Consider the following 15,247-nt stretch of genomic DNA (forward strand, 5'->3'; position numbering starts at 1 on the left):
AACCGTGTTTACTGGTATTGGAAGTAGGAAATTCAAAGGGAATACCATATTCGAGAGACACAGGGTAAAAAAAGAGAAATAACTACAAAAGCAATACTTGCAAAACTCTTTGGCGTAAGTGAACTGAACACCTGGGGGGGGAGGGAAAGGGGGGGAGGGAGGGAGGCATGAGGGACAAGGCAACAAACAGTACAAGAAATGTATCCAATGCCCAACGTATGATACTGTAACCACTCTGTACGTCAGTTTGATAATAAAAATTTGAGAAAGAAAAAAAAAAATTACAATTATAGAACTTCAGTAAAAAAAAAAAAAAAAAAATGTTTCGGGCCACAAACCTAATTCTTAGATTTTCTTAGAAAGGGGTAAATTAGCAATAATAAATGTAGATATAATATTGATAGGAATGAAAATATCATTCAAGGAGAAGTAGGTTGATCCTTTTAATGTACAATTTTCTTGCCAAACTGACAGTTAAGATAATTTTAGCCTTCAAATATAAGCTTTAGTTCATAAAATATTTTCTAAGCAAAATGATATTCTACTTCATTTTGTATTAGTTTTAAAAGAAAAGTTACACCAATAATCACTTCCACATAGAAATGTATATTATCTAACTTAGAAACAGTAGAAATCCAACTTTTAGCATTGAAAACTTTTCAGGAAGAAAAAAGCCCTAAAATTATCTTTATCATTTTGGATAGAGCCAAAAATATACTTCAATGAATACACTATATTTTCACCGTTTAACAAATGAGGAACAATGGAAGATATATCAATCCCAAACCCCTTAACTAGTATAAAAATCTACTCGTAAATCTCCAAATTTCCAATAGGAATAAACAGATCTACTTCATCTTGGTAAAGAACTCAGCTGGCAAAGAAATTAATGCTAAGCTTCATACTTTATTCACATTTTTTATCAGTGGGAGTACTTCAGTTACTGTAGAGAAATCTAACTCATTTGAGACTCAATAATCACTGTTCTCTTATTTGTGCCACAGAACTTTAATTTATGAACCGGAGAACAGAAAAGAAGCCTTTCCAGCCCCCATGCACTAATTAACATATGATTTATATGGAAGTGCATATATCACAAACTAAAACACAGTGATGATGCTAAAATGAAGCTTTCAGTAACTGCCAGTAACAGAAAATGGAAAAGTTCTGCCCTTCTCCTCATCCCTCCACCATTTGTAAGGTGGCCTGACCTTAGAAAATAGTTTCAATGGTGGTACACAGAGTTCTCCCAGCTTCACAGTTTCAACTCAGGGAGCACAGAGACAACACTGGGGCAGTACCTGCTGATGCTGCAGCAGTGAACGACTATTTTAAGATTCCTCTGAGCTCTGTTTGTTGCTATCTTTGAAAACAGATTTGACACTTATTCAGCAGATCCTTTGGATTATTGAGCTTGCAAATTAAGCTTTAGCAAATGCTGTGCACTAGTTATGATGGGTGGAAACTTCATAGAGGAGGGAAAGTTATATTCTTCCTCCCTTTATTCTAGGAGTGTGGGAGGCAGGTTCCATCTCACAGGTAGTGAATGACCCACTCAGGTTACTCACGTAACCTGAAAGGATGGATTCCAGCACAAATGTATCAGTTTAATAAGGACCTTCATTATGAGATGTTATTCTAAGAATTTGCTCTTGTGATTTTTCTCCCCTCTGACTCTTCGCAGAATAGTCTGGCAAGAGGAAACTCATTTTACCAATTCACCTGAGCTCTTTGCTTCCACATTAACACAACTTAGTTGATCACTTCACATGGAGCCAAGAGACTTAGTTAAGTGAAGAATTCTAGAATTCAGTGTAATCACTGTAAACAAGAAGCTGTTCATGGCAGACAGGGCTAATTCTCTTCTTCCTCACCAAGCTGGATAAGAATTCCATTCACAGTCAGTGGTTAAGCTCTTGGTTATTTCTTCTGGGCTTTGATGCTGTGGTTCTTCATGTGTGTCATTGAGACTGTATAGACAGCCTGCGTTCTACCTGCTAATTTTCAACTATGCATTCCATGTTTGCCAGATCAATCCAATTACATCTTGAAATGTAATCTGGCTGCTGTCACCACTAGATACTTGACTTGTTTTAATTATGATACACTATTTTTGCTCCTACAAAATCAAAAGTGCCAAAACATTTTCTGTTCAATCCAACCACACACACACACACACACACACACACACACACACACACACACACACACACAGAGAGAGAGAGAGAGAGAGAGAGGTTGGGGGGGAGGGAGAATAATTTACTTTTGCAGTACTGGGGCATAAACTTATGGTCTTGGCCTTGGTTAGGCAGACATTCTACCATTTTCGGCTTTAGTTCTATTTTAAATAGGTTCTCCCACTATTTGCAAGGGTTAGCATCCAATCACAACCCTCCTATACCTGGGATAACAGCTATGCTGTCATGTCTGCTTCTCTGTTGAGATGGAATCTCCTTGCTAAATTTTTACTAAATCTGGCCTAGAACTACATGATCCTTTCAATCTGTTCCTCCCAAGTAGCTAGGATTACAGTATGCATCACAATACCCCAGTACCTTAAACTTGTAAGGCAGGTACTCTACAACATTTCCTCCTCTTAACCTGAAGATTATAAGTTTAGAACTTTGACAAGGTTGGGAGAAGGTATTTTTTAATTATGGATCTTTAAAGCACTTAATACCTGGACATGATTAAAATTCCTTAGTCATGACAGCAATTGCTTTTAAATATATGCAATACAATGTTATACAAAACTTTGGATATATTAAGCCTCTAAGCAGCTCATAATAGCTAAGGATGTAGTACAGTGGTACTGCACTTCCAGTGTGTGCATAGGAAAAAAAAAGGAAGAGAAAGAGGAGAAAATCAATTTCTTGTTGCTGTGGGGAGGATATGTGCTATCACTAATCTTCCTATTAATCCTCATTTCACAGATGAAGGATACAGAGGTAGAAAAGAATTAATGACTCCAGTTATGAACAATGGTAATCAGAAGACAGGACATTTGATCTGCACATGAATATTTGTGACATCTTTACTCTATTGCCAGGACTTTCTCTAAAAGAAAAAAAAAGCAAGCAAGAAAACAAAGAAAGAAAAAAAACACACAAACCAAAGCATTTGTTGAGACACATGATTGGATCTTTAGGAAACCTGGGAATTCCTTCTATCTCATTAAATCAGTTCAACTTCAGGTTTTTTGTTTTTTTGTTTTTTTGTTTTTTGTTGTTGTTGTGTTTTTTCAGTCCGGTGCTGTTCTTCAGGTTGCTCCTAGAGACTTGAATCATCTTTTTTAAACGGAGGATGCTTTAACCCTTTTGGTTATTTAACAGAGTTAAGGTATTATTCTTACTCACTTTATCCATCTTCTTTTACCTGTCAAAATCAACCACTCTGAATACTGTAGTAGTAATTCCTTGAAGAAGGAATTGGATAGCACTTTTTAGATTTCCCTCTTTAAAAATACATATGTACACTTCATCTCCAACATAGTGTCTTGTATTACTGCTGAATTAGTTCACCTTTTGTCCCACTGTTTCTGTGCTTCCTTTTCCCTAAATCAGATAAACTTATAACAAAGGGTACAGACTACAGCTTGGGGAAAAGGAGGGTCAGGAGGGAAAAACGGAAGAGAAAATGAGGAAGCTAATAACACTGTTCAAAAAAATGCATTCATTATCTGACTTAATGATAACCCCTCTGTATATCACCTTTACAATATTTTTTTAAATGCAAGTTGCAAAAAAAACCCCACATGTACTTTGTACTACTTTTCTTATCTTCAAGCATATCCAGCTCACCACACACACACACACACACACACACACACACACACACACACACACACACACAAATTTAGAAGAATACTAAACTCCTCAGTGGTCAGTGCACTTTCCTGTCTCCAGTATAAAAATTTAATCATTAAAATCCCCACACTGATTTCATTTATTTATGGAACATCAGTTGTAGCTATATTACAATAAATATGACAAAAATGAAGGACAAGAATCACCATAAGAGAAGAGAAAATGGGAAATCAGGTAACCCTGGAATAGCATAAAGATTCTCTTGCTTAATTTATAGGAGAATTCTGAAAAGTGAAAAAGAACTTTTTCAGAGCTTTAATAGCTATAATGAATCCACAAATGTGTTAGATAAGTTCCTGATATCAAGAATGTGAAACCATCTTAATTCAACACCTCCCATGAAAAAGAAAACAAATAAGGTTAGAGGTATGCATCTAATTAGCTAGGGAAACAAAAACAAAGAAAAGTAAGATAATATAATGCAGGCATGGCTTTGAGGTTAGTGTATGCTAATAAAGTACATGAAAATAATTTTTGAGATCTAGTAAATGCCCACATCCTATATCTTTAAAGTACTTGACACCTAGTACTTTAAAGCAATATTCTATTATCTGTGTGATCATCATAATGTAAAAACTTATATAAGACTTTCTTCACTAATATGAATAAAACTGAATTTTATACTTAGCATGGACTCAAGTTTGAATTAATTCTGAAAAAAGATGTATATTTTATTTGATTCCTTTAAGATGATTCAAATTAAACTTCATTAGTCAATAATGCAGGAATCTGTTTAATATAAAATACTACAGTATAGCTAAAACTGTAATGAAGGAAGAAAGGAGAAATACTCATAACCAGAAAGAATTTAAAACTACCTTTCTCTCAATAGTTGAGAATTTCTCCAAGTGCCCTCAAATAACTTTCACTATTTTTTCCCAAGATACTGTTCAGTACCATACAATATTTCTGATTTCCCTACTTACTATTTCTTTTATGTTGCTATTTGAAGAGCTGTTTCCCTCCATACAACCATCTCCACAAAAATAAAGGATTAAATTAAATTGAATGAAAATATCTAAAGAGTTTTACTCACCAAAAGAGAATAGGGACGTCCATTATGTTCAAAAGCCTCAGAAAAGAAATCAGTGTTGTGGTCCAGTCTCTGATGTCCTCCATATTCTGCTGCATCTGAATCTAGTACAATTTTAAATGTACAGCCCTTAAGGAATTCACAACCGTTCAGGAGTAGGAGATTTAAAATGTGTTCTGAGATGACAATTTAAAAGTGAGTAGTCTAAACACTGTGAAATCATGATTTGTGTAGTGTACTCATTTATTTTTTTCCTTCAATATAGCAGTGATTCTCATGTTTAACAGGGGCTTTATAGGCTATTTAGTCCATGTACCCATGAGATCCTGTTACATTGCTATTTAGTTCATCAAGTGATTTTACCACACTGGCCTGAATCCCCTATTAATAGTGAATCTCCTCTTAAATCAACCTATTCCATTTGAAGGAGATTTTCTATATTGAAGAGAATTGATTCTGTAGGACTATTTCTACTTGGAAAATTTCTATTTTGAAATAATCAAGAATAGCCTTGCTAGGTCCACACATTCTTTAAGAAAAATATGGGACACATACTAAATATAATTCTACAATATCTGAGCACTCCTAATTTCAAGAGTTTTTCTCTTTCTCCATCTCTGAATTCATTTCGTTTTCCTAGGTCCTGATTATCAATCACAGCAAGCAGAGAGTGAACAAAATGGCCACCTGTAGTCTGAGGAGTGCGGAGCACAGCAGTCTTCTCATCTCTTCCTTACACTGGATGGTGCACTGCTATTAATACAGGGCTAACATGTGACCGGCAAGTGATCTGCTATAATTTAACATGGGATTTTTTCCCCCCTTTTCATTGCTGAGGATCAAAAACAGGGTTCCAAGATGCTAGGTTAATACTTTCACACTGATCTATACCCCCAGCTCGAACATCTGATATTTCAGCACTATTAGCTTTATCACATTTACAGTAAATAATAAAACCTATTATTATGCTCAATGTGCCTAAATATGGCATTTCATACAAAATATATATGTACATAAAAACATACATAAAATATGTATATACATATCCTTCCCTAGAGATCTTAATTTTTTCCACTCCAAAGACTGATAAATTTAGTGTTTTATATTTTCTTTTCCCAGTACATAAATCCTTAATCTCAAAATTTGTAGCAAAATTGGTTCTCATGTATGTAACAAGCAATGATCAATCATTTCCATTGTTTAGAATACTCTGCATCAGAGATTTTTGTGGATGGATGCACTACAGGACATTTCCTTAGAAGTAAGTACTCTGTATTTGCCAATCCAGTTTCAATATGCTCTAATTCAAATTGAAGCTGCTAACTGGAATGTTAATGCATTTAGAGAGGGTGACACAAGGAAAAGTGAATGAGAGAGATATTCAATGAGATCTACTAAAATAGTAGCTACATGCATATTCTAGAAACAATGTAGATAAAAATTATTTAAGCCTACTAAGAAACATAATGAAGTATGCTGAATGAAAATAGCTGGTGACATAGTAAATATACAAAACACTGAAGAATGAAAACATACTAAATTTTATGATACCATTTTCTTTCAGTTCTGTTCACTGAAAACAAGATTAATATTTAGAAAAACCACAATGCAGTATAGAGAATGAACTAGAATGATTTTCTACTTCTTAAAGTAAGAATTAATAAGTTATTGCTTAACAGAGTGGCCAACAAAAGCAAGTTTATCTTCAAATTTCCAACCTGTAGATTGAGAATCACTGAATGTCATTTGTGTTATAGAAAGCTTCTCCTTGAGTGAGCAGCTTAGCTATAATACATGATATGAGATCTATACATTTATTAGGCATTGTTTGAAGATGAAATTATGTGATTATACATATGACAGTGAATTTCAAAGAACACACATATTTTTATTATATGATAATTTATTTTAGAGCTACAAACTTCAAAACAGTTTTCCAATATTTGTATTCTCATTTAAAGGATAGTAAAAAAAAAATCAAAAACAATTTACATATTTCTCTTTTGACATTGAAGGGATTATATTGAATATGTTTAGAATTTGCCTCATATATGTATGCATGTGTACACACATATATAATTTATAATCATGGAAGACAAATTTATGGAAAACACAGAGTATCAAAATATCATCAGTTTGGACATATTTTTCTATTGTACTCACTTTTGCAGTTACCTAGCCATATGAATCTACTAAACCAGGAACACAACAGCTTCCTTTAGGAATGTTATCCTTCAAATGAGAAAATTCAACAAAGCAAAACATCAGATTAAGATTATGGGTAGAAAATAGTTTTCCAGTTTTAAATTGCTATAATGTATTATTAAGACATCAGGAAACTTCAACTTCTTATAAATATTGCTTAAAATTAGGACATTTTTAAAAGAGGTTATCTGAATAAGTACCTTTGCTGATTTGCATATCCTCTTACTTTCAAGTATTTTTTAATCCCTTTCTAACATGCACATATGCATGCACACACACCACCCTCCACATACAAACAGAATCCACTTACTACCATAGTGATGAATCGTCTCTTCCACTAAAGAATGTATTTCTGAAACTAAAACTCAGAGATATCTGAGACACCTTATCTTACACTTAACACAATGACTTCTTACAATGGGTTCACAACAAATCTCTCAAACTTATACTCAATGTGACAAACCAGATTCACCAAGAGAGTAAAATCATGTGTGAGTGTGTGGTTGTGGTGGAGGGTGTTCTGGGTGCTATTCTTGAGTGTTTTGCTCAAGGTTATATTTCTACCACTTAAGCCACAGCTCCACTTCTGGATTATTGTGGTTAAATGGAATCTCCTACCCTGGCTGTTCTGAACAGCGATCTTCAGATCTTAGCCTTCTAAGTAGGTAGGATTATGGCATGAGCTACTCATGCGTAGTCCAAATGCAAATGTTTATATTGGGTAAAGTACAATAAATTGTGCCTATCTGCCTTCTTTCCTTCTTTCTGTGCTGGTCTTCAAGTATCATGGTATACTACTTGATTCACAGCTCTATTTTTGGCATTTTTTTTTTTTTTGTGGCTAAGCGGAGATAAGAATCTCAGGGAAATTTCCTGGCAGAATTGGCTTTGAATGATTACCCTCAGATCTCAAGTCTCCTGTGTAACTAGGATTCTAGGCATGAGACCCTGGTGCACAGCTATTTGCCCAGCTCTTTACTAAATATGCAGATTGTACAAGGACCATGAAAGATATAAAGATAATTAACATATGGTCTCAGATTTGTATATGATGTCCATACTGGAAGGATAGACAAAGCATGCATTTCAATGTCTATAAATAGAGGGGAAAAAAGAATTTTGACTATGAACTAGGTTGTTAGTACTTATTTTGTTAGTTAAGTATAATGATGTTGAATATTCTTAGGAAAGAATGAGAAAATATATCCAGGTACGGGGGGGGGGGGGGGAGTACAAAAGACAAGGGAAACACGAAGCTTAAGAAGTTTAAAAGACAAGTATTTAACCAGTCCAAGAATAAAAGGAATAGTTAAATACTGCCAGACATATATAGCTTAAGATTTTAGTTGTACAAATGACAGTACTCAAAAGTGAAGAGTCTGATGCTTGATTGTGAAAAAATGAGCAGTAAAAGGGGGGATTAATTGTGCCCAAGGACAGCAAATAGTGGTAGAGCTGGGGTATACATATTTGTCAAATATAGATCTGATTATCCTACTTTGTGAAAATGAAAATCCATTTATGCATGAATCAGGTGAAATGTTTTTATGTGAAGTTTCTGTTTTAAGTCTAAAGTTGAGCTTCCAAGTTTTTAACAGGCCATAATAAATACATTTTATGGAAATGAGTGTTATATCACTCCTGTAACAATTTTCAACATGCTATGTGAAACTGTGGCTTTTCTGTTGTTGTTCTTGTTCCTCTTGTATCCCCTTCCTGTGGTTGTGCCCACGCTATCACTGTAACTCATCTGAATAACCCGGATACTGTATATACTTGTATTAGAACTAGGGAAGGGAAAAGGAATATCAAAATCGAGAGAAAAACGATAAAAAGACAAATGACTCCAAAACCAATACTTGGAAAACCATTTGGTGTAAACCAACTGAACAACTCATGGGTGAGAAGGAAAGAGGGAGGGGGTAATGGGGGAGGAGGTAACAAGTTATACAAGAAATGTACCCACTGCCTTATGTATGAAACTGTAACTCCTCTGTACATTACTTTGACAATAAATAAATAATTTAAAAAAGAAAAACAAAACAAAAAAGGTACAAAAGAGACAAATTTATATCATCCTAAATCTTAACATAATTAAATAAAAATTGGTATTTCGAACATTTCTTTTCAGTCAGAATTTATGAGGCTTATTATATATGTTTTAGATATATTTCTTATTCATTTCATTCAAGTGATCATTTCATTGTCTAAAACACTGGGAGAATTTTTTTCTATGCATTATGTGGAAAAATATATTAAGAAGAGAATGACAGAATCACTAATATATTTTTTAAAAGGAGATGAAATAGGTCTCTATCTGTTTGATTAGCCTCTTAAAATATTATGATTTTCTATTTAAAATTCAAGAGTCTCCTGAGTATTTGATATCTCCATCAATAGGTTGAAGTAGATAAAAAGTTTGAAGCATTATTTTATAATCTATGCCCTTAAATTTGAACCAAGGAAGAGCCCCGTACTGAAGGAGGCCTGTACTAATAAGATTAAAGAACAGTGAAGGCATGAAGGCTCTCAAATTCAATGGCTCTTCAAATACTTCAAAGCCGCTATGTTTGCTCAGCCACTTGATAAAGTGTCTGTTGGAAGTGTGAGGATTTTGATATAAGAAGTACTATCATTTATATCATTTGGAACCAACCTCACTTCACTCCCACTGATGAAGCAAAGGAAATTTATTGAAAGGTACAACTCCCGAGATCTCAAACTGAGTGACAGAAAGAGGTTCTCTGGTAACAAAATGACCATAAAGATAGCAGAGCTTAGTACCTATCATATATCTTCAAATCTAAGAAATAATCAATTTTAAGATAAATTGTTTTATATATTCCCATTGCACATAAAAGGAACAGTACTGTGCCATTCATTGTAAGCAGCATCTCTACTGAAGGCCTGCTAGAATGTGAAAAAGACATATTGTAGAATAGGGATTTATCATAGTGTTTATATATAATCATTCAATCAACCCACACAAATTATTGCATTTACAATAGCTTCTGAGGGTTGAGTTCTGTCTGGAAAGAGGCAGAAAGCATGAGTGTAACAATTCTAAGGAATGTTCTAAGAAACTGTGAGCAAAACCACCTGGTAAAGTAAGATCAGGAGTTGAAAAGCAAAGGAGAATCTTACTTTTAATAATCTAAAGATAACTACAGAACACAGAGTTTGCCACAGCATTCTAACCTAATCTTTCCCTTTTTAAGTTTCATGAATTGTCCTTTATTTATTGCTTGCTACAATCCATACAACCCAAGGTTATAGCTACATGGCATCGCAAACAGATCTTTCCCCTTATTTCATAAATATAATTACATTACATCGTATTTGCTGTCTTGATTTACAGAAGCACTATGAATCAGTTTGTACCTGCTCTCCTTGGTAAAATTTTGAAATGCACAAATAGGAAAGACTAGTGCTGCTTTGCAACATGTCTTGATTCTATGGATTCGTTGCCTAATGCAGCAGAAGTATCTATATGTACAGTTGTACTTTTATGGATATACATAATTTGGACATGTCTATATTTCAAGAATCTAAAATAGACATTAAAATGAAAAATTCTGGATTGAAAACGGGAGTTCTAGTATTTGTTATTTTTCTAAACTATAACAATGTTGTATTCACCATTTTATTACGTTAAAAGGAAAAATAATCATTTTGGTTTTTCTTTCTGAGAAATTAGACTAAAAAACATCTCCCAATGGTGTATTATTTATAAAATGCAACTTAAAATACGAATAATTTAAAGAACTATAAAATATGTAGGAAGTTTGGAGTGAACTAAAGGGCATTTAAAATATAATGCATGCAAAATACAACTTTTCCTTAAGGGGAATTTTCTTTTTTTATTAGTTCACACAAAATTTTGGTATCCCTGAAAAAAGTGACATGTTCATCAAAGAGTTATATATTTAAGAGTTATATATTTAAATCTGTGAACACAATATTCATTAAAAGTTTAAAAGGACAATCTCATATTTTAGTTAAGTGAAAAACTGCAGTATACTGCTATTGTAAGTTAGGATATGACTGTTTCACCCACACTATTTTTCTGTTTTTAGGCTACAAAACAAAAAAAAAAAAACATGCCTGGAAAGTTGTATGCCTTAGTTAAAACCTTTTATAAATGTATGATACAGAATAGTAACAAAACAAGCTCAAAGGGCGCTGGGCTCAATTGGCATTATCTAGTACATTAATTAATGGATTGCTTTGGTTTCTGAAATGCATTTTCATACAAATCATTTACTTATTCTTAAGCATGCTTAATGACACATCAGTAAATAACACACTCAATGATAATAAAAAATACCGAATACTACATATTTCTCTATATTTCAAATACAAAAAAAATGTCCTAAACACTTTACGGAATATTTCTGACAAGCTGATTTAGAAACTTTCCTTTTCACAGATCATATATTTTAGTGTTTTAATATTACAAAGGAGAAGTGAAAAAATATGTCCACATATACATATTCTACCCATCTTCCCCCTAAAAGTATGCTGCTTTTGTCATTAAAGATTATCCAAAGAACTTATAAATTCAATGCAGCCAGAGCAATCATTTAGAAGCTCAAATGGATTTTATTCAACCTTTAACCATGTACTTTTAAGTCAACTTGAAATTATATAGTGCACATTTAAATCTTAATCTCTCTATCTTTGTCTCTCTATCTTCTTTTTTATTCAAGTGATAAAGAAAAAATTCCCCTAAAATAAACTTGTCCCAAAGGAGTCTCCAATGGAGTAAAATGAAACATATCAAATTAAGAAATAGTGGAAAAGGGAAAATAAAGATAAACAGAAAACATTACATTCAACCATTCCAGGCAGACAGACAGGGATAAGAGATTGTACCCCAAAACAATGCTGGGCACATCCATGAGATTTGGGGTCCAACAACTGTTTCCTGATTCCAGTTCTGCTAATTACAAACAATCTCTGAAAAGTTACTTAATTTTGTTGGGGCTCAGTTTCTCCTTTGAAAATGAGGTCATATATCAGAGAGTTGTTTCACGGATTAACTGAAGCAATCTTCTTGGAGTGTTTATCACAGTATGCAGCATGGAAAATGCTCAAGTTATTAGTGCTGCAACTTTGATTATCTCAAGCCCTGTACCACATAAACTATTGACTCAAGAGATGAAAAACCTTTTTTCCCTTTGTACTGTTTATTTGTATTTTCTTTTCTTACATCTTTTTTCACTAATATCTAAGGCTTTTCCTGTTGTTTAATTTCCTTTTTACATTAAAGTTTAATCAGATAGTGCACAAAAACATCAGCAGCTTAAATGAACTTTTAATTTAAACTTTTAAAAACAAAAATGTTCTTGAAAGCTCTGGGAAGGATTGTATTTCTGGTATATCCAATTCTGAACATCTTAACTTAAAAACTAAATATGATTTCACATTCCAATGCAGCTGCAGCAAATTCTATAGCTATCAACTTTTAACATACAAATTTTGCATGTCTTTATTGAAACAAATATCTATAAAGTTTCTTGTTTTTGCTGTGATGTAGGACTCAGATGACTATCTTATATATTTGTGAATATCTGATGGATTTTTTAATTTTGCATGCTATTTCTTGGGTTTAAAATTTTAATTTGTACATGATTTTTCCCCTCTAAACTTGAGGAAATAATTCATTGCTATTTTGGGTAAACAAAACTGACCTCATTTTAAATTTGTGTCATTTCATTTTCAATAAAGTTTAACTCAGCCACTAAGATTTTATGTATTTTATAAATAGATTTATAATAGAATAGTATAATATGAAAATACCTTTTGATACTTTCCAGTAATTAAACATATGTGTCAATTTGAAATAACTCTCAATTTAATAATAAATTTTTAAGGGACTGGGGCAAATTTTTAGTAATATTTATTAATGTTAATGAATGGCTTAAAAAAAGGTTTTTTTGTTGTCCCTTGCCTCGTTTTGCTTACCGCTCTAAACCACAGCACCAATTCCAGTTTTCTGGTGGTTAATTGGACATGGGCTTTCCTGGCTGAGCTGGCCTCAACTTACAATCTTCAGATCTCTCAGCCTCCTAAATAGCTCAGATTACACGTGTGGGTCATCAGTGCCCAACAAAAGCATATTAAATGTTTTAACAAAGCTTCACTGTTAATTTATATTAAAATGAAAAAAAAATCATGAAATACATATAAAACTACAAGAGAACTAGGTTTGAAGCATTAGGAAGAACAGAATTAGAGGCATCATAGTAGCTGACTTTTATCATTAAGCAATTGTAATCAATACAATGTGGGCATAAACATATATATATATACATATGTATATAAGCTATAAGTATATACAATTATATAAATATATATGCCAAAGGAACAAAGTAGAAAGTCCAGAAATAAGCCCCCAAATATCTATATCTATACATAGATATAGTCTATAGACTATGTCTATAACTCTATGTAGATAGTGATATGGATAGAGGAACAAACAAGTGAGCCCAGAAATAAGACCACATATATGGTCTTTGACAAAAGATATTACAGTGGAGAAAAGTGTCTGTTCAATAAATGATGTGAAGAAAGCCAGAATGAAAGTAGGCACTGCCTTAAGACACTTGCAAAAACTCAATGCAAACCAGACAAAAATATTATGTACCTCACATCCTAAATATGTAAGAAACTTTTATCAGTCAACAGCACAAAACCAAAATAATCCATTTTTTAAATCGGTAAAAGACTTGAATAGAGTTTTTTTTTTCAAATAATAAATACAAATACCCCACTTTGCATTTGTGTGAAAAGGTATTATCAGTTATTAGGGAAATGCAAATTAAAACTCAGTAAGTAACCTTGCTTTCAGTGCGTGGTGGAGATGAAAGTGAATAAAGGAAAGATAATATTCTAGAGCACATTCTCTTAACCATTATCCTAGGAAGGACAACACCATTTTTCTATATTTACAAATTCCTCTGTTCACTAGTAGAGAAACAGGAAGCAATACTTATAAAGGCTCGAGAAGCTGTATGAACTATTGGGAGGTATTAGGGTAAAAAATAATCTAGAAAATAATCAAATATCAAAATATCAGAATATCAAGTAAATATTATCAGCAAAGTAAATTATCTAATTTTGTTGCTTGTTTTCCTTAGCTGTTGGTGGGGCAGATTGGAAAGGGAAAACTATTTTACAAAATAATAAAAAAGGGGAAAAAATCACAGTACTGTTTATAATTTTATGGACAACTACAACAATTTTCTATTTCAAGGGATACTACAGAATCAAATACTTAATTTCCTGCCAATAAAATGTAGTATGTCTACACTTCATTGACTTATACATTAATTAAATGATTTTACTTAGTAATGTCTACACATTGTTCTTATTCAAGAGTTGATGACATATAACTACAAAATGGAGTATAATTAATTAAACAAATTAATTTTTATTAATGGGACTTAATAAAGCATTGCTCCATCATTAGGCTGAGAGAAACTACATTTATAGAATTACCATGGCTTTTATATGCATTGTTCACGGTGCTATAGTTATGATAAAGGCCTAAATATTTTCCCTCATTAATGATACTATTGTGAAATGAGTAGGTAGTGTTTTTTAAATTAAAGTGTATTTCTGATTTCTTTATCCTTTCAAAAGAAAAGAAATGGATGACCCAAGTTTTGACTGAGTTGTTGTTTAAATAATTTATAAAACAAGAAGACTGTCTTCCACAACTGAGGTATGAATTTCCCCAAAATAAAAATGTTTCTGAATACTCCACAACATTGCAGTGACTATTCAAAGCAAATAAAAGCTAAATCCACTTTTCACCATACCACTAAGCCATAAAAGGGTTATTACAATTTTAGTATTTTAAACAAAAACACTTTTTCTTTGTGAAACACATCAAACTTCTAAACAGTAAAATAAAGGTAAATAATGTCAGTGTCATTGAATCAAGGACAGTTTTTGAATTAGTTAACAATGAAATATAATCTAAAACACCCCAAAGTAAAATTTTAAAGCAGGGGGAGCAATTTAAAGGGGAGACTTTGGGTCTCCAGGCCATAAAAACCTATAAACCTATATGGTATGTTCTACAATAGGCACATATCCTATTCCTATGCTTCCCATTGGCTGTCTGTGAGTATTT

At 32.9% G+C, this 15,247-nt stretch overlaps 1 protein-coding gene across 1 annotated transcript in view; it reads right to left on the reverse strand.

Annotated features, from left to right (window-relative positions):
• Positions 1–15,247, reverse strand: part of Gbe1 (1,4-alpha-glucan branching enzyme 1) — a 224,410-nt gene that overhangs the window by 11,987 nt on the left and 197,176 nt on the right. Inside the window, exon 15 of the mRNA XM_048346430.1 lies at positions 4,903–5,020. Coding sequence (XP_048202387.1) covers positions 4,903–5,020 — 118 coding nt within the window. The remainder of the gene's footprint in view (positions 1–4,902; positions 5,021–15,247) is intronic.

Source organism: Perognathus longimembris, chromosome 5, assembly GCF_023159225.1.
Source record: "Perognathus longimembris pacificus isolate PPM17 chromosome 5, ASM2315922v1, whole genome shotgun sequence".
NCBI lineage: Eukaryota > Metazoa > Chordata > Mammalia > Rodentia > Heteromyidae > Perognathus > Perognathus longimembris.